Source organism: Acartia tonsa, chromosome 13 (genome assembly GCF_053477335.1).
Source record: "Acartia tonsa isolate MP-2025a chromosome 13, ASM5347733v1, whole genome shotgun sequence".
Lineage (NCBI taxonomy): Eukaryota > Metazoa > Arthropoda > Copepoda > Calanoida > Acartiidae > Acartia > Acartia tonsa.
Genome location: NC_137272.1, coordinates 32,796,937 through 32,816,121, shown reverse-complemented (window position 1 = coordinate 32,816,121; position 19,185 = coordinate 32,796,937). Strand labels below are relative to the sequence as shown.

The window sequence follows — 19,185 nt, the reverse complement described above, 5'->3', positions numbered from 1 at the left end:
TTCCCTGTGTGCGCGGATTTGACGGCGCGGACGCGCGTTACAAGGACAGGAGATTCCACGCACACACACACACACACACTCACACCGGAGCGGAGCTACTCCATAGCATTTAACAGGGGTATTTTTAGCAAATAAAGAATTGCAAGTTTCTTTCCTTCTAGCTCTAGTGTGATAAAGGAAAACCCAATCAGTTCCTGACAGCAGTTCAGACCCTCAACATCTATCTACCTCTACCAGCCTACCCTACAACCTCAACACCTAACTAGTGATAAGTACAGCTAAGTTATATCTTTGCAACTAAACTCCCAACCTAGTGATACAAACAGTGTTGGCTGTTAGGCTAGGAAGCCTCAAGTGACAAACCATTCATTTTAGTACTGTATAACTTTGTGCCCGCCGTTGCACCGTTGACCCAATGGACCAGCATCAAGCCCCAGGAGGTGACCAAGCCCCAGGATGGCTCCAGGATGACCCTCAGCCGGCCCCAGCCGAGTACCGCAAGCTGATGCTGAGCAATCTGCCGGAGTTTAGAGGGCCGCCCAAGCAATCCTGGTCGGCACATATCCGCAGACTCGAGATGTCATGGGCGGCGTACCGTGTGCCACCTCATGATTCCCTCAACCGCCGCAACGCCCTACTACTGTCACTGGTAGGGCAAGCGGCGGAAATGGCGTCCCATCTGTTTGGCGAGGCAGGCCAAGCCTTGACCTACGAACAGGTCAAGACCGAGTGTGAATTGCTATTTCGCCCTGCTTTTGAATCCCAAACGCTTAAACAAGCGTTTAGGGATTACAAGCAACACTCGACAGAACCTATACAAGCGTACATATCAACTAAGTGCGCCTTGTATAGGGACGCCTACAACCATGAGGATCTTGAGTTGTTGGTGGACGAATTAAATCGTGGAATTCGTAACGCCAATGTAAAACGCCTCATGATGAACCATGAAATTACGAGTGTACCTGAGTACACTCGTAAGGCCATGTTCACCGTGACCATGGTTACTAAGCAGCTGAAGGAAGGTGTGTGCTTAGTGGACTCGACCGACGGGCTGACTGGATCTGCCTGCATCCAGTTGCCCCAATATGACGAGTCGGAGCCAATGGAGATTGGCTCCTTGGCTCCGGGTCTCCACCAGATGGGGAAGGTCGCTCCAGATGACAAGGTTCCAGGCCGCTGCTACCGCTGCCAGGGGAGAGGCCACCGAGCTCGAGACTGCCCAACGCCTGTGGAAGTTAGCCTAGAGGAGAGACGCACCCAGCCACGCCGTGACCGTTCTGCCAAGTGTGAGCGTTGCCACTATGACGGTCACACGGCGGCCGATTGTAGAGCTGACTGGGCCCAGGTAGCCAGCCGCAGGCGCACCGCCGACAAGGGTGCCCCTCCAGGGAAGCCCAGCAGAGTGGCCCACATGGAAGGGAGCGCGCCCCCAGCACCACCACAGCAAGCAGCCGCCCCCAGAGCTGCGGACCGAGCCGATGGGATGCCGCAGTTTGGGACTGTCCCAGCTAGGATCAACGTACTGGGCGGCGCGGCTGAACCCAACCGGGTTGGCCTAGGCTTCAGTCTTAACCATCTGGGGCCAGAGCTGATACAGCCCAACAACATAGCCGAGCCAGAGGTGCTGAGGCCCCAGCCTTTTAGCCTCAACATGATGGAACCTGCCCGACTGAGCCTACCCAGCAAGAGTGGAGGGACGCTGCCCAGCGTCCCTGAGACGGTGTATGGGGAGGTCCTGGCAGCCGCCGAACGAGAGAGGCAGGAGGTGCTAGCCAGCACCTCTGCATCGATGTATGGGACGCCACCCGGCGTCGCCACCTGGGATGATGGGGGGGTGCTATCCAGCGCCTCCCACCTGGTGCCTGGGGCGACAACCGTCGCCGCCACCGAGATACCTGGATCCTGGAACGAGCCAGCCTCCAACCTGATGTCTGGGGCGACAACCGTCGCCGCCACCGAGAGACCTGAGTCCTGGAACGAGCCAGCGGTCCCAGAGGAAGGGGTGACACCCGTCACCCCCAGTCAGCCAGCGCCACCAGCCTGCAGGGAGAGCCCAGCTACATGCCATCCAGAGCCCCCTGCCAGCCAAGGGAACCCAGCTGCTCAACATCAGGATAAGTTGAATTTGTTAAATGTGTTGTATCCAAGATATTGTAAAAACCCAGCCTTGCCTGTGCCCCCTGCACCAGGGGCTGGGGAGATTGAAATTTGGGAGAATAAGGACTTGCCTGTGCCACATGCACCTGAGTTCCTAGGGCAGGGGAGGGAAGTGAGTAAGGGCGAGCCTGTGCCACATGCACTTCAGCCCCATGCCACTGGGCATGCTTTGGACAAGGGAAGGGAGCACTTAGGGCTAGGGGAGCCGACACCCAGGCAAGTGCCAGTCGCTTGCCAGTCTGTCATTGGGGAGGGTATCGGGGTGCCTCGGCCGCATACAGATAACGCTCAATGGAAACTTGTATCTAGCCAGGAGCAGCCCAGCCGTGTCCAGTCCCAAGAAGCAGCCGTGACCAGAGCTGAAGAAGAGCGTGTACGAGGAAGATGGTTGCCTGGAAGCCTCTCCCATTGGTGGATGGTCCTGTGGGGCCTCCTGCTGGCAGCCGTGTGGCCTACCACCAGCTACGTCCTGGTGGGGTGGGACTGTGCCAACCCCACCCATGTCACGTCTTACAATAAAGAAAAGATGTGTAACACGGAGCCCCTACACCAGGAGGTGCCCCTTGGCCATGAAGTACACGTCCTGCAGCAAGTCAAGGTGAGGGAAACCACTGGGTACAGTTGTCAGCTCACCGTGTCCCAGTGGACATTCAGGTGTGGGGTATGGGGTCACCTCAAGGTGACCTCGGTCCCCACCCTCATGAGGCCAACCAAGATAGACCCAGAAGCGTGCCGAGACCTGGCCAGGAACCGAGTCTACACGTTGCCAGGCAAGACCCAGCCACTGACGTTCCAGCTGAACCATCCCCTGTTCTTCACCATCGACATGGTGGGCGCCCTCGTCAACAGCCCCGAGGGGGTGGGTTGTGAGGGGGAGGACGTCCACTTCGAGGGCCAGCTATACCGCAACGAATTAGTGCTCCAGGAGCGACGGCTGCTGGTCAAGGAGGAGACCTATGTGGTGGAGGATGGACGGGTGGAGTCCCAGTCTGACCACCTGACCCTAGAGTGTCCCCATTCTGAGCTGTCCTGCATCACTGGGGAAGCAACCTACGTGTGGGACCACCTGGGAAGAGATTGCCCCTTGAGGCTGATCCGCAGCCTCCAGCCCAGCCTGGTGATGGATGCATATCTGGTTGACCATCAGGCCCAGTTTTTCATCAACATGACCAACCCCACCTCGATTGTGAACTGCGACTTCGAGGCCCATGCCACAAACCATCCAGCGTTGTTCGTGGCAGCTGACCCAGCCGCGGCTGCGCTGCCCAGAGTGTCGGCCAGGGATGTTGACGTTCCCCTTCAAGCACAGATACATGCAGGTTATATTGGGTTTACCCTGGAAACGCGCATGAAAAGCACCGCAGCAGAAGAAGTAGCGGCCAACTGCTGGAAGCTCCAGCAACTAGACCCGGCCCACCCGGTGCGTGTCCAGGGGAGCACGTTCTCGGTACTGAGGGGAGACATCCTGCTGCAGCTGACCTGCCAACGTCACAAGTACGTTGTCCGCGAACACAAGGAGTGTTGGGACAAAGTGCCAGTAGAGCCCACAGGTTTTGTAGACGCTGTGACACGGGTATACAGTGAACACGCCACCAAGATTCCCTGCTCCTCCACCTACCCCCTGACTGTGCACGCGGAGGAAGGCTGGATAGAGTTAACCCCCGCTCCCAAGAAGAGGCCACCCCCGCTGGATACGCCTAAACAGTTGTTGACAGAACCCTTAGATGACTTCAGTTCAGGTGGCTTGTATTCGCAGGCTGAGTTGAACGACTGGCAACAACTGCTGGCGTTCCCAGCATACAAGAGTGCCATGCTGACCGGCCTATCCTATGGCTCCTGCGTTCAGCAAGGCAGCTGTTCGGCCACAGGAGACCATGGGATAGTGTCCTACAACATTGACCGACTGGTGGAGGAAGGAGAGGCAGCCCTGGATGTCTGGGCTGGATTTAGACAAGCCATCCACGAGTGGGGAGATGGCGCAGCCATACTGTGTTTGCTGTTGTTGATCCTCAAACTGCTGGGGGACCTAACCATCATTTCCCTGGCAGCAGCACAAGGAGGAGTCCGAGCAGCCCTGAATGCGATATCACAAGTGTTCCTGTACCATCCAGCTTTATATAGGAAAGCGCTGGCTAGAGCCAGGCTCAACCATGCCAAGTCCCGGGACTTTTCAGTGGACTGGGATGCCATTCCCATCGGCAGGGAAGCAGCCGAAGAAATGGTGTCTATGAAATCAACTGACAGCGGGCATGACCGCCCAGGTAGGCCAGGACCGCCCTCTGGCAGACCCCGCGGCCCCTCAGGAGGACAGGCCGCTGCTCAGACGATCAACCTGGCAGCCTGTGCCCCAGCCGCTGCCAACAACAACCAGCAGGCCCCACTGCTGACTGTTCCAGCAACAACTGTGCCACCAGCAAACCTGATACCTGCCGGCGCTGACCAACGTGTCCAACCCAAGCCAGCCTCTGCCTTCTATCCCACATTGGGAGCCCATCAACCCTAAGAAGATACTCACCACTAGGATTCCATTGAATCATTATCGTTTGTATATATTTTAGCCCTAAGGAGCGGACCGAAGGCCTCAACCACTGTCGGAAGTCTGGTAGGGAAACCACCTCCCAGCCTTCCGAGGGGAGAGTTGTGGTATTCGGCAACCGTGAGCCATGCCTATGGCACCCCTGATCTGGGGTTCGGTGGAGGGTCAATGGCCCTCCCCCGAGTCCTGGGGAAGGGGTCTAGTGACCCCCTCCCTACGCTTAGAATTAATGATTGAATCTGTCATGTTTATTATGGTTAACTGTATTCTTAATTCTCCCCCACCCTTTTCAGGGATGGGGGATCATTATTGCCCAAACTGACCATTGTATATGTATTATTTATGCTTTTATGTTATGACTATTTATTCCTATCCATGTAATTATTGTTTGTTGTATATAGCTTCAGTATCTTTTAAACCTTCAATAAAGTGACAACTGAAAATAGATGTTGATCATTATCTAGTGAAAGCTAGAGAAGCGTAGCTTCTCTATAGTAAGGTGTCCACGTCTGTCACACTGCCGTAATCTAATTGAACTCCGGTGTCTGCCATTTATCCTCGGCGGATACCACACAACATCAAAATAATAACATTTGGTTTTTTAAATAAAATTGTTCCATTTCAAAACTATTAAAAAGAAGCAAAAAAACTTTTTTACATTTAAGATATATTTTAAAATACAAGGGAGTCAAAACTTATGAAATTTGAATTACACCGTCTTTATGTTAGGGAAAACGAAGAGCTTATTTTCATCGGTGTTTAAAATGAAAAAGTCAAGCTGATAATCTTTTCTAACATCTCTTCGAATATAGAAATGTACAATTATAAGATTAAAATCAGTTTTTTTAGACCCGAGGTGCCAAAATCACGGGCTAAAAAAACTGGTTTTAATCTTATGATTGTACATTTCTATATTCGTAGAAAGCTGTATATAATACGATGCTAGACAAAGTTTTTTCGTATGGATGAGAACCAGTTCTTATCCACCGGATTCGAATGAATACGAGAAACTACTTTAGCAAGCTGGAATGACAGTTTATATAAAATGTTTTCTGTTTAGACCTGAAATGCTTGGTAACAGAACTCTGGATATTTTCAAAAAAGTAAGTTAAACAATCGAGAATGTGGGTATTGCATGCATTTCAGACAAGAGGAAAGATACTTAAGTTTAGCGTAGCTGCGCTACACATTCGCTGGATTAGAACGGGTTCTAAGCCATACAGAAAAATAATGTATTGTATTGTATCATATCTCCGGCATAAAACTAGAAGGATAGGATTAATTTTACTGAAACCACATTTGAAGTAAGATGAAAACTATGTATGCGGATATTTTAGTTTACTCTTCCAGATGAGACATTTTACACCCTCCATAAAACATCCATTTTCATCCATCTAAATCTCCGTTAATTAAGATTATTCAAATTTTTTCTTTAAGTTCTAAATATCTATTTCAATTAATTGACCTGTTTATGAACACAATTTTATTATAACTATCATGTCCCGTAGGTATAGACGTTCTAGGGAGAGATGGGGGGTTAAATGGAAGTTCACCCCCATCAAACTTTAAACCTCTCATTTTACGCCAATAGAAATTTTTAAAAATACATAATATCATCACCTTCAAACTTTTGCCTCCTTAAAAAGTGCTTAGACGTCCTTAACAGCAATAATAGCATTATTTTATCTAGGTAATGAAAGGTCGAAGGGTAGTGTGGAAAATAAGCGGGCTAGAGGAGGACAAAGATATTCTTACAGGAAACTGGTTCCCTCAACAGGTAGATACTCTCAAGCATTTCATGTCCTCCAAAATGGTAGATTTCTTCACTGACATTTGGGTCTTAAAAATATGATGTTTTTACTCTTGGAGTTTTTATGTCTGGCTGTCTGTCTGCAGGCAAGGTTTTGGAATTTCTGTCATATAATTTGCTTTGCTACTATAAGATTTCATTGATCTTGTTTTTTTTATGTTAAAATTTTAATTTTATCTTGCGCTTTCATTCAAATCTATTTGGACCCTTGAAACATCCCCCCCCCCCCTCTAAAAAAATTTAGAAATAAAAATGGGGGGGAGGGGTGGGTATTTTGTTATTAAGTAAAGATGAGAAATGTATATTTTACCTGTGGTGCCCACTGCCCATTTAACCTGCAGGACTAACATGTACCTAATCTAACAAGGGTTGATCCAGGCATCTAAAGGGATAAGACAAAGGCCGATAAACTGATGCACATCCCTAATGATGATACACAAAATTACCCTTTCTGTAGATTACAATTAGTGGTTTAAACATTTGAAAACTCATCTTAATGAACCAACCAATAAAAAATTAATAAAAGTACCCAAAGTTGTTGGTCTAACAAATAAGAAAACATTGCTAAAATACTTTGGGGACTAGTGTAAAAAGCAGCCCAATGTCCCCTACCTCCCTGAATATAAATACTTTAACAACCCACCCCCAATTACTTTAAATTTATTTATATAATAAGGGTTTTAAATTTTTGTTGTTGTTGTTATCGAAGCATCATTGAAGGATAATGCCGTTATTTTACATAAAATAAAACATATGTATAAAAAGGCGATTATGTTTTTGTTTATTGCCTGTTTATTCTGTTTTATGAATATGAAATTTTTTTGTAATATTTTAAAATATCTTTGTACACAATAAACTTTTTAATCAAGAAAATGGAATCTTGAGAAAATAATTTGGGTTTCATCGTATTTTCAAATTAGCTTTCGATAGGTTAATTATCGCCCCGCAGGGTTAGGAAATTTTCCCTGTAGGGTTAGAGCCCATCGCTGGGGCTAGAAAAAGAGGAAAAGCTACTGTGAAAATACAACGAAACCCACTACTTCGTTTTCTTTCAATAATGATTCATTAATTTTTAGTAAAATCATTGGAAAATATGAAGGAGAATTATGTGTGTAATTGTAACTGATATAACACATCAAAACTTTGAATAGGCCATAAGGAAAAAGGATAAGAGGATGAATACTCACCCCCTTTTCATGGTAAAATACTACTTCCCAATCCCTAAAATTGTAGAGAAAATTTAGCAGAAGAAAATCAAAAGCCGCCCAGGGCTTTTTGTAAGTCAATCATAAATAATAATGTGAATAAAAAGAAAAGCAATATTTAGCAAACAGCCGTGGGCGGTCAGAATCAGCTGAATGTTCATTATGAAAAAAATTTACCTCTTTTTAGAAATAGTAGGATAAAGGCACAACTTTTTTTAAATAAAAATAAAATTTTATGTAATTTTTGATTAAAACATTAAAACGAAAATATCTAATCTAATAGTCTTGCCCTAATTATGGAAATAGTAAAAAGTAAAAAAAATATTTTTTTTATAATTTTTAATCCTCCCATTTGAAAAGTAGTGGAATGACAATAAAATTTAGCGCGGCAACAGCACTGAGTAGGCCTCTAGGCCCACTGCCTATTTTTGTCTTCTAGTTACTTCGATTCCTCTCTTTTATTTTTTTCTCTATGGAATAGGCACTGAAAAGATTTTGATCAATCTTTTTTATTTATGTATTCTTCATGTTTTCTAATTTAGGATATTTTGGCTCAGAACAAGACCAGTATCTTTATAAGCCAGTGTGGATTAATGAGTATACAGGTAGTATCTATTCATATATATATATATATATATATATATATATATATATATATATTTATATTTATATATAGCTATCTATCTATCTATCTATCTGTCTTTTCTAAGAAGCTATCTAACACCATGTACCTCTATTGTGTATACCAGTCTCACATATATAAATTATCTATCTATCTCTCTATCTATGTTTCTATCTATCTATCTATCTATCTATCTATCTATCTATCTATCTATCTATCTATCTATCTATCTATCTATCTATCTATCTATCTATCTATCTATCATCTATCTATCTATCTATCTATCTATCTATCTATCTATCTATCTGTCTATCTATCTATCTATCTATCTATCTATCTATCTATCTATCTATCTATCTATCTATCTATCTATCATGTACCCCTGCTGTGTATACCAGTCTCCCATGAACAAACTATTTATCTATCTATCCATCTAACTAACTATCTATCTTTCTATATTCTATCTATCTATCTATTATAGGAAGCTATCTACCACCATGTACCTCTGTTGTGTATACCAGTCTCCCATGAACAAACTTTAAACAGGAAAATTCAATAATTAAATAATAATATTTGAGTTGAAGAATAGTTATAAAGAGATATTGTAATAGGAGCTTAACTGAACATAGATTTAATTATGGCAATTTATCTAATGTAGTTTGTCCTTTTTTTATTCATAATAATTTCCAGACGTCCTATGCAGAAATTGTATGTCTACTTGTAAGTCGAAATTTTTGAGTATTTTGACCATTTTCATGCTTCAAGTATCAGAAAATAAGTTCTGGGCGGTCTATTTGGTTTTATGCATGTATGCGAAAGGACAGTAATAATCTGTTTTCATTTTTAAAAAGGTATAAGTTTTCACGAAACAATTCTTGTTTTCAAATGCTTTGCTAACATTAGTATGTTAAAAGTATTAAAAACTTTAAGTGTTTTAAATTCTTTTTTGTGCCAAAACTAAAAAGGATTAAATTAGGATATGATATTTTTTATTTTGTTTTATTTTTGAATTTGTTTTAGTGCTGTGATAGAAAGAAAAGGACTGGGATTAAAACTTGATTCTACAAAGTAATATTTAAATTAAAACAGTTGGATTGTTTGTATGTTGAGTTATCGGTCTTTATAATACAATAATAATAAAAGATTTGAAAATAACATTTCTCGGGCACTCTAGGGGGGCTAGATGAAAAAAGTTTATTTTAGTTTTGGCAAAAATGACTTTGCAATTGTATCAGTAAGTACGTCTAATAGAGCCCTTTGCTAATTTTAAAATCTAACTAAATCTTATTTTTGAAAAATTTAAGTTTGAAAATTTCAAGTTCAAATTTCATCCCCTAAGAGCCTACACTCATCTAAGAAAAGAAAAACTAACATTCATATTTTTAAATAATTTATAACTTTGCTTTTTTGAAATCTTTCATAAAACCACTCTATATATGATTTATTTAAGGCTGAATTTCCGTGACCTTAGCAAAGCTACTGATAAAAATAGCCATTGATTCCCATTCCCTTCAGGAGTGGTTTTACAAAGAACTTTATAAAAGCGAATTGTTCGGTAACTCCAAGGGGATGAAAATTGAGCTTAAAATTTTCAAATCTAATTTCCTCAAAAATTAGATTTCATTGGATTTTCTGGTTGACAGATATGAAATCTACGCATCTTGTATGGCAAGATACTTATATCAAAAGTGCCAAAAATGTTACCCTAACATAATCATTCAATAAAAATCAAACTGTGTGTGGGGGTTAGCCGCAAAATGAGCATTAAAACACTTCCCCTCCCCCAGGGAAAATAGGGAGAAGGGGGTGGGTAGTTTTTCGTGTGTTTGTATTTTACTTTAAGCTAGGTTATGCTACATTTGGTACAATATAGCCACTCAGGGTTAGGCCACCGCCAGTGTAGGCTCTCAGGGTTAGGGCTCCTTCAGGTTAGGGAGTATCTTCTTCCTACTTTTTTAAAAATTCATTATAAAGATAAGGGGCTAAGCATTTTGAGGGAGAGCGAGCATTAAATTTCTTTTCTATTTAAAATCTATGAACCTTATTTTTCAAATAAGTTATTTATTTTATAATGTTTTTTATATTGAAAAAAGGAAAACATGAGATATGATTAATATTAATTCTGCTATTGATAATCACTGGAATATTTTCATTGATTCAGAGCAATATTGTACAAATATTGAGGGAGGGGACATTGTTAATTAGACTTGTTTCCAAAGTTTTATCATAGTGTTTTTTATTCGTTGGCTAAACAACTTTATTGAATTTTGGTTGGTTGGTTCATTAAGTGGCGTGTCCACACGTTTCAACCACTAATTGTAATTTACAGAATGGTTAAATTTGTGTATCATCATTTGGGATGTACATTAATTTTTCGGCCATTGTCTTATCCCTTTAAATTCCTGACAAATATTATTTTCTTTATTTTTTATTAATATCTCTATACAACACATTTATTATGAATCCTTTCTTTAATAATAGTGATTTTTTGTATAAATAGTTTAATAAATACTTTTTAGCAGTGCTCGGCAGCTGCGACTAAGCCTAAAATTCAAACCAGTTTTGACGCTTTAAAATTTTTATTATCAAAAGAGGGACTGTCATATTTGGGTCAGGTTTAGACTTCCACCAGATTTAAATTGATTTCCCTGAGGCTCAAAAGCTGGTGACGCCCGGCTACCGAGCCTTGCTTTTCAGTACCGAAGCCATAGAAAATGTACTGTCCGTCTATCCAACTTTATCTCTTAACGTTTTTTTGCACGGCAAAGAGAAGCAGCTTATAATTCCTCATAAAAAAAACGTTTTACAATACAAATGACAAATGAGAGGCTAGTATAAATTTTCCATTGGTCAATCAAATGTATACTGGCCTATCATTGGTAATTTATATTGAATTACGTCCTTTTTATTAGGCACTATAAGCTGCTTCCGGAAAAGAACTTTTTTTAGGATGACCGAGAATATGTTGCTTGATAGTATCGAAGAGCTCTTGAACAATAAGTCATACAAGCTAAATCATATCAAAACACTAGAGCTTATAATGGATAGACCTACTCCAATTCTAAAGGTAAAGGATGTATAGTTTTATGTCTGTTGGTATTTCTGTCGATTTGTTTGCTTCTTTGAATATCAATTTTAATATCTAAATCATATAACTATTAGAACTTATTAGACCTACACCAATTTTAAAGAATTTTGATCGGTTAATTAATTTATTTGAGTGTTCAAACGTTTCAACCATAATTTTTAATCTACAGAAAGGATGCTTTCGTGGATCATCATTGCAGAAGTACATTCATTTTTTTGGCCAGTTCCAAACGGCTAAAAACCTGTTTTTTTAGCCGTTTAACCGCCATGGATGTTTTTTTATACTTCTTAATGATGTGTTTGTTGGCAAGAAAAGTAGACGTCTAGCTTTAATAGCAACTGAGCCAATCCAATTTCCCCCATAAAGTTACAGACCGACGAATAGACAAAGTAAATTATAGAGTAGCTTCGCTTCTGAAATCAATTTAGAAATTTTATTATTTGTATTATGTAATGTATTAATATTTATAAATGTGTTATTTTATCTCTTATCTCTACCGGCATATTTTTTGTTGAGTTTTTAGTTGAGTAGCTTCTCTATAATTCACTTTGTCTGTCTGTGCGTAATCAGGAATGAGGTATAACCAACAAGCGAAATAAATATTAGATAATTTTTGGGGGGGCAGATGTAAAGGTCGTCAATTTTACTATGTGTTGACCACCAATGACAGCTGAAATTAGGTACCGGTTTTGTGATTTTTTACAGGTATAAGCTGGTGCGTAGGGGAAAGTTGATTTCTCATGTAATATAGAAAGCTGATACTTTTAATGGATCTTATAAACTCTCTTATAAACAGATGGACGGACAAATGAACATATTTTTACAGTACACCAATTTTTTATTGATTTTCAACCGCACTTTGTAATTTGCAATTATGTAATCTGTTGTAATTAAATAAATAATTCCAATTTTAGCATTTTTAGCAATACATTTTTGTCTAAATATCTTTATATAAAGGGTGTTAAAAAAGCGAATCATTTACAATTTAAACCAATTCAATTACTTAAAATCTTGAAGATAGACCCCTTGATGATTTTAGTTTTTGATGGAGCATGTAAAGACCTTTCTATGGACACCTTAACCAGATTTTTTACTCAATCTTTGCAAATTTGGCAACAAAAAGACAGACCCGTCAAACATTCAGACATGATGGCTCTGTCTAATTTTAATTCTTGATGTTTGCCAGGTAGAGAATCTATTTATCCATCTATTTGTCTATCTATCTATATATTTGTCTATCTATCTATCTATCTATTGTCTATCTATCCATCTATTTCTCTAGGAAGCCATATTTTGGGTGGAGCATGTATTGAGACACGATGGAGCTGACCACCTAAAATCAAGGTATTTTGTCTATCTAACTTTGCAAAAGAACGTGTCCTAACTTTTGTGATTTTTTTTAAATAGCTAGTCGGGTCTTTTAGTAAGTAGTAGATGTAAAATGATCCATAAAACTTAGATATGCAATCGGTAATTTTTGTAGACCTCTTATTTTTGAAGTAATTTAAGTGTTAAAAAAATGAGGTAAAAAAATAGTAAGATCTTTAATTTGACACCTTACTTTTTAATTCTGCTGAGTTATTATTAAAAAAATCTATTTTGTTCGACCCCGGTGAATCAAAACTTTAAACTTGAATATATCCTAATACAGGCATAGTAAATAGGTGTTTATAAATACTTTCAGAATGAGAAAAATATTACGAATCTGTTCTATGCTAAATTGAAAAATCTACTACTTACTAAAAGATCACAAAAGTTAGGACACGTTCTTTCATATACTTTTTATTTCATACTTTATTTGTATGGTTTAATTTCCCCACCAGTTAATTATCATGTAAAGTTTTAAATAGATGGGACAATCCTAACATTCAGACGGACGTACCTTCTCGAATTATCAAAAGCTTTGCTTTCAAATATAAGTCAGTTTTACAAAAAAATCAATGTATTTTTTAGGCGAAGATACATGAGTATGGTTGAGTTCTATCATCTAGATGTTATGGGTTATATGGTTCTTATACTATCCATTTCTAGGTAGGTAGATAGATATAGTTAAATATAGATAAATTTATAGATAGATAGATATATTATAGATAGATACACAAGTATGGTTGAGTTCTATCATCTAGATGTTATGGGTTATATGGTTCTTATACTATCCATTTCTAGGTAGATAGATAGATTTATAGATAGGTAGATATGTAGATAGATAGATTTATAGATATATAGATAAATAGAATATAGATACATAAGTATGGTTGAGTTCTATCATCTAGATGTTATGGGTTACATGGTTCTTATTCTGTCTATTTCTAGGTAGATAGATAGATTTATAGATAGGAAGATAGGTAGATAGATAGATTTATAGATATATAGATAGGTAGATAGATAGATAGATAGAATATAGATACATAATTATGGTTTAGTTCTATCATCTAGATGTTATGGGTTATATGGTTCTTATTCTGTCTATTTCTAGGTAGATAGATAGATTTATAGATAGGAAGATAGGTAGATAGATAGATAGATAGATTTCTAGGTAGGTAGATAGATAGATATATAGATAGGTAGATAGATAGATATATAGATAGGTAGATATTTAAATACATAATTATGGTTTAGTTCTATCATTTAGATGTTATGGGTTATATGGTTCTTGTTATATCCATTTCTAGGTAGATAGGTAGATAGATTTACAGATAGGGTGATTATTTATAGATATATATATAGATAAATAGATAGATAAATACATGAGTATTGCTGAGTTCTATCATCTAGATGTTATGGGTTGTATGGTAGATAGATTTATAGATAGGTAGGTAAATAGATATAGTTAAATAGATCCCTTATATAAAGGTTGTGCAAAAAAAATTCGGACCATTTTAAAATTCCAATTGCGCGGCTTGTGTTAATAGTAGTAAGATGTTATGCATACAATTAGAACCATTATAAACTCTAGTTTTTGGAAATATAAAAACGATTCCTGTACCTATAATTAGAGAGCTATGTGTTAAAATGTCTCAACTGACTTAAAACTTGACTTTCAAGTAAGACATTATAGATTGAAGTATAATGTACAAAAAGACATGCTTACACTTACATTCAATCTGCTTGTGAAAATGATAGAAAAATTCTATAAATTCAAAAACTCTTGTTTTTAAAAACTTAAGTGCTATCTTTGTGGTATTTGTAGTTTAGAAGCTTTACTGAAAATGTATGAAATGTTCAAATAAATTTTTAAGGCAGTTAGGACATTTTACCATCTAGCTCCTAAATTATTTGTAGCACAGGAACCGGTTTATTTCAATAAACAAGAGCTTATGACGGTTGTAACGGTTTGCATATAAAGTTCTACTATTAACACAAGCCGCGCATTTTTGAATTTAAAAATGTACGCGTTTCTTTTTGCACACCCTATAATCTAATAATTATTGATTTACTCGCAAGTCAAGATTTAAGTCAGTTGAGCCATTTTACTAATTATACGTAGCACAGGAATCGTTTTTATATTTCCAAAAACTAGAGCTCATAATGGTTCTAATGTTATGCATATCATTTTACTACTATTAACACAAGCCGCTTAATCTGAATTTTAAAAAGGTTTGGATTTTTTTATATACCCTTTTTTTAAGGGATAGGACAATCGGTGATAAATTGATGTACTTTGGGTACCAGTTTAATTTACATAGATCCAATGTTTAATTATCTAATTTATATATTTACTATTTTTTCAGTATATTGAGTGTCGGCTGGTGGCTTTTGGTTCTAGCTTATGTAAAGAAAATCATAAAATTTCTCAACAGATTCAGAATACATTCAAGCCATATAGATAGTACAACTAAAACAGACAGAAAGACAGGAAAAGAAAGACACGAAGTGTCTGAAAATGCGCTAAACAATGCAGATAATGATTCCAAAAATTGTGATAATAAAAGTTCAAATGCAGAGTTAGAAAGAGTTGTAAAATCCTCAGATAATTGTTCAGTGTCTAGTCTGGCACAATTATCAAAGTCTTTCCTAGAAAATAATTATAGTAATAATAATAAAGGGTAATTGTAAAGTAATTAAATATTGTAGAATAATATATGTAAATTCTGTAGATAATACAAGACTATTTTTTTTCCACCAGATGTACATAGATTTTAAAAGAACTCATAATAATATGTAATGTTCTGTATGATTTGTTGAGCTTTGCTTTTATGGATGTTGTCATCCTTGTTACAATATGTATTTTACTAGTCAAATTTTACATTACATTTAACCCTTACAGATCGGGGGGGGGGGGGCTCCAAGAGCCCCCCCCTCTAGTTTTTTCAATCTCATTTTTTATGTAGGTAAGATGGAGTGCTGTGACTTCATGACTTTTTAAGTTTAGTAATTATACGTCGGCAAGAGTTGATTTTATTAGGATATCTGGTCTGTGTCGGTCGTGGTGTCCGGTCAAAGTCGGTTGGGTAGCACCAAAATTAGAAAAAAATTCTAAAAAAATCTTAATTTCTACATTATGACTTTTGTGTATAAGGAGAAACCTAAATTTTTTTGGTGAATACTTAGATATCAATGACCTTCTGAGAAAAAATGTGTTGTGACCGTTTGACCGCTCCCTGACCGACTTTATGACCGATTTTTGTCCGGCTTTTACTACAGACATATATCATGAATATCGTGGCTTCTATTACAGCTAGAGTCTTATACATTTTTTTTTGGCAAATCCTTAAGCAACATCAAACAGATAAAAATATTAATCGGCGACGCCAACCGCCGTTTTACTGCCGTAACCGCCGAAAATGGCGGTTTCTGTTATTTGCCGTTTTTTGGCGATGATCAGAAAAAGTAATTTTTTTGTTATGAAAAATAAAAGTTCGTCCTAAAATTTGGTCATCCTAGCTGCAAAATTGGCCGCTCTACAGCTGTTTTAAAATTTAGCGGCTGGCCGCTAAAAAGCGGCTAAGGAGCGGCCTGGCTGCTATGACTAGAAAAAGTAATTTTCTCTAAAAATACACATGAACCACCACGTCTTTATCTGTAACAGGAGCCGAGATAGAGGGGGGGGGGCTCTTTGAGCCCCCCCCCCCCCCATCTATTAAGGTGGGAATTGGGGCCCGAGCTGTAAGGGTTAAAATATTTATTTCATTAAATGAAACAATATACAAAGTAAAAAGGTTATGATTATTGTTTGTTAAAATGTTAGTGTTTAGGTTATGTTAGTACATTTTAAATTAATAAATTATTAATAGTTAAAGATAGTATTACATAGCTTGTTATATCGGTATTTAGTTATAAGCACGTTCATTTGTTAGATAGTTGGGTAGCTTGTTTGGTGGTTTATTTTTTTTCACTTTTCACTGTATGATATTATTATAAGCAAGCTTTAATCATAATGAGTTGATAAGTAGATAGTAAGCAGGGGGGGAGGATTGAGAATGTTGGGTGTTGGAGGGCCACAGTCCAAGGTCTCTGTGGATTGTTGAGGACTTAAAAAAATGATGAAACTTCATTTTTTAAGGCAGCCGCCAGTCAGTTGCAAGAATCTTGTAGCAGATTTATAAAGCTTCATACAATTGCATGAAAAAGGCCCAGCTACAAAGCCTTCAGAATCCAAATGTAAAAAACAAATGGAGAGTTAGCATAAAAAGGAAAGAGCAATTGGGGAGATTCTGGGACCCCAAATCTTTACACTTTTTCACTTGAGTAGATGAATATAAATATGAAAGTTGATATGGTAGATTGTTGTTGACATCTGTAGGAGACCTGGGTGGGATACTTAGCAGCGAGAGAGGGGGGTGGGGCTGGGTGGGGTACAGGTGACATCTTTGTATGTAGAGTTATTAATTAGGTTTTTACTCTAAGAACATGTTATATTCTTATCATGCATTATATAAACTTAAGTCAAATTTTAAAAATCTAAATTATTTCTAAATTCCGTTTTTTTGTATATTTATAGAATATAAATGTACTTTAGAGGTTTTGAAATTTATTATCATTAAGACAAATGCAAAGTTCAAAGCAGCAAATTTGTTTTTCTTTAGATGCTAAACCTCATAAACCAAAAACAACAAAACTATGGGTGCTTTTCCACAAAGTGCATATCGAGCATTGTTCTACTACCTCCCTCTATATTTTTGCTTTGCTTCAGTACACGGCCAGATACATTGAAGAAAGGTGCCGAACTATGCATTATATGTTTTTGATCTATATAATACTAGATAAATCTTACGGCTTCAAAAAAGCCAAGGCATTTTCGATATTACCTTAAATACGACCACAGCCAATTTCATTTTTATTTCAAAAATAACTAATTAAATACACACCTTAAATTAAATAATATGTTATAATATCTTTATACTTTTATGCCTAACTTCAAATTAAATTAATTAAATCTAATAAATCTTAGATTTCAATGAAACTAATAATGCAATTAAAAAGAAACTTATCAATTAGAATAAAATTATGAAATATTTGTAATTGAGCATTTAATTATTTAATTTTATATTATGTACTAAATATAATATACTGTATTTTTTTTCGAAAAAATAAAATTTACAAAAAGTTTAACTGTCTTCTTAATAATATAGACTTAAAGGGACTGTGAACGTAAATTTTTCTCATCTTAATATCAAATCTTAACATTATCTCATTCATAATATCTCACAGATAGAGCAAAACGCGCTTTTGTTTGCTTAAAAAACGGCTTTTTCCGACGATTTTTATAAGGTACGGGGAAAGGAAGAAATTTTCCGTATTATATAAAATGTGCATTAAATTGCTTTTTTCTCCCATTTTAGCTAAAATTAAACTTTTTCACATAGTTCTAGATTTTTCCTAACAGTTAAGCTGACTTTTAACATAATCCGTGCTTTAATCCAATGTATAGTTACTTAGAAATTGATAAAATAAGCAATATTTTTTTTATTGAAAACCAAATACAATAACAAAGCCAGAAACAGGTTTTTTATTAGTATCCAATTAACTTTAAATGGCCCATCTCTCGCCCACCTTTAATTACAAATTTGTAAATAATAAAGACGCAATATTTCTTTAAAAACAGTCTGATAAAAGTGTAAACTAATTCTCCAAAGTGGGTTATTTATTGTTCAACACAATAAAAAAGGATATTATTATTTTATATAACCTATGAGATTCAACCCTTTGTAGACAGTGAGGTATTTTTTTTGTCAATAATACGAATTTAAAATATGTCTTTATTACCTAATTACTACGTTATAAAAAAACGAATTGGCAATTTTATAGCATAAAATAAATCCTTAACAGTAAGTAAATTGTTTCAACTATATATGACAAGTTAAATATCCCTACAAACATTATAAGAAACAAAAACGTTCAGATTTTCCCTGTTTTTTCCTTTTTCCCTCTCAAAATACCATAAAATCAAGGCATTATTTCTGGATATTTTTGTGAATAGGACATTTTTGGTTGATCAGTGTAGTGAAATGTGCTTAGTAAATGTTAAGATTTGATAATCAGATGAGAAATTTTTACGTTCACACTCCCTTTAAACCTGCTTGTTGTCGGAGATTTGCTATGACCACATTATACCAATAAACGTTGATAATTGTACTTACAGATAAACGTCATGCAATCAAAGCTTATGATTTAAATAACTACTAATTAAGTACTCTTGTTTGGTTTTAGTCTATTTTTTTCATCTAATTCATGAGATGGTTTAGACTTTTTTTCTGCTTCCTTCCTTTCCCGTCGAGTAGTGAGCCACTAGATACTAGGAGCGAAGCCGCTAGTTGGTAAATAAGA

General features: G+C 37.6%; 1 protein-coding gene across 1 annotated transcript in view; it reads left to right on the top strand.

Annotated features, from left to right (window-relative positions):
* Positions 1-16,456, top strand: part of LOC145334910 (UDP-glycosyltransferase UGT4-like) — a 43,156-nt gene extending 26,700 nt beyond the window's left edge. Inside the window, exons 14-22 of the mRNA XM_080180539.1 lie at positions 5,754-5,796; positions 6,384-6,470; positions 8,251-8,313; positions 8,812-8,876; positions 9,351-9,398; positions 11,280-11,397; positions 12,701-12,762; positions 13,372-13,449; positions 15,150-16,456. Of these exons, the coding sequence (XP_080036665.1) occupies positions 5,754-5,796; positions 6,384-6,470; positions 8,251-8,313; positions 8,812-8,876; positions 9,351-9,398; positions 11,280-11,397; positions 12,701-12,762; positions 13,372-13,449; positions 15,150-15,468 (883 nt within the window). The 3' untranslated portion in view covers positions 15,469-16,456. The remainder of the gene's footprint in view (positions 1-5,753; positions 5,797-6,383; positions 6,471-8,250; positions 8,314-8,811; positions 8,877-9,350; positions 9,399-11,279; positions 11,398-12,700; positions 12,763-13,371; positions 13,450-15,149) is intronic.
* The last annotated feature ends 2,729 nt before the right edge of the window (positions 16,457-19,185 follow it).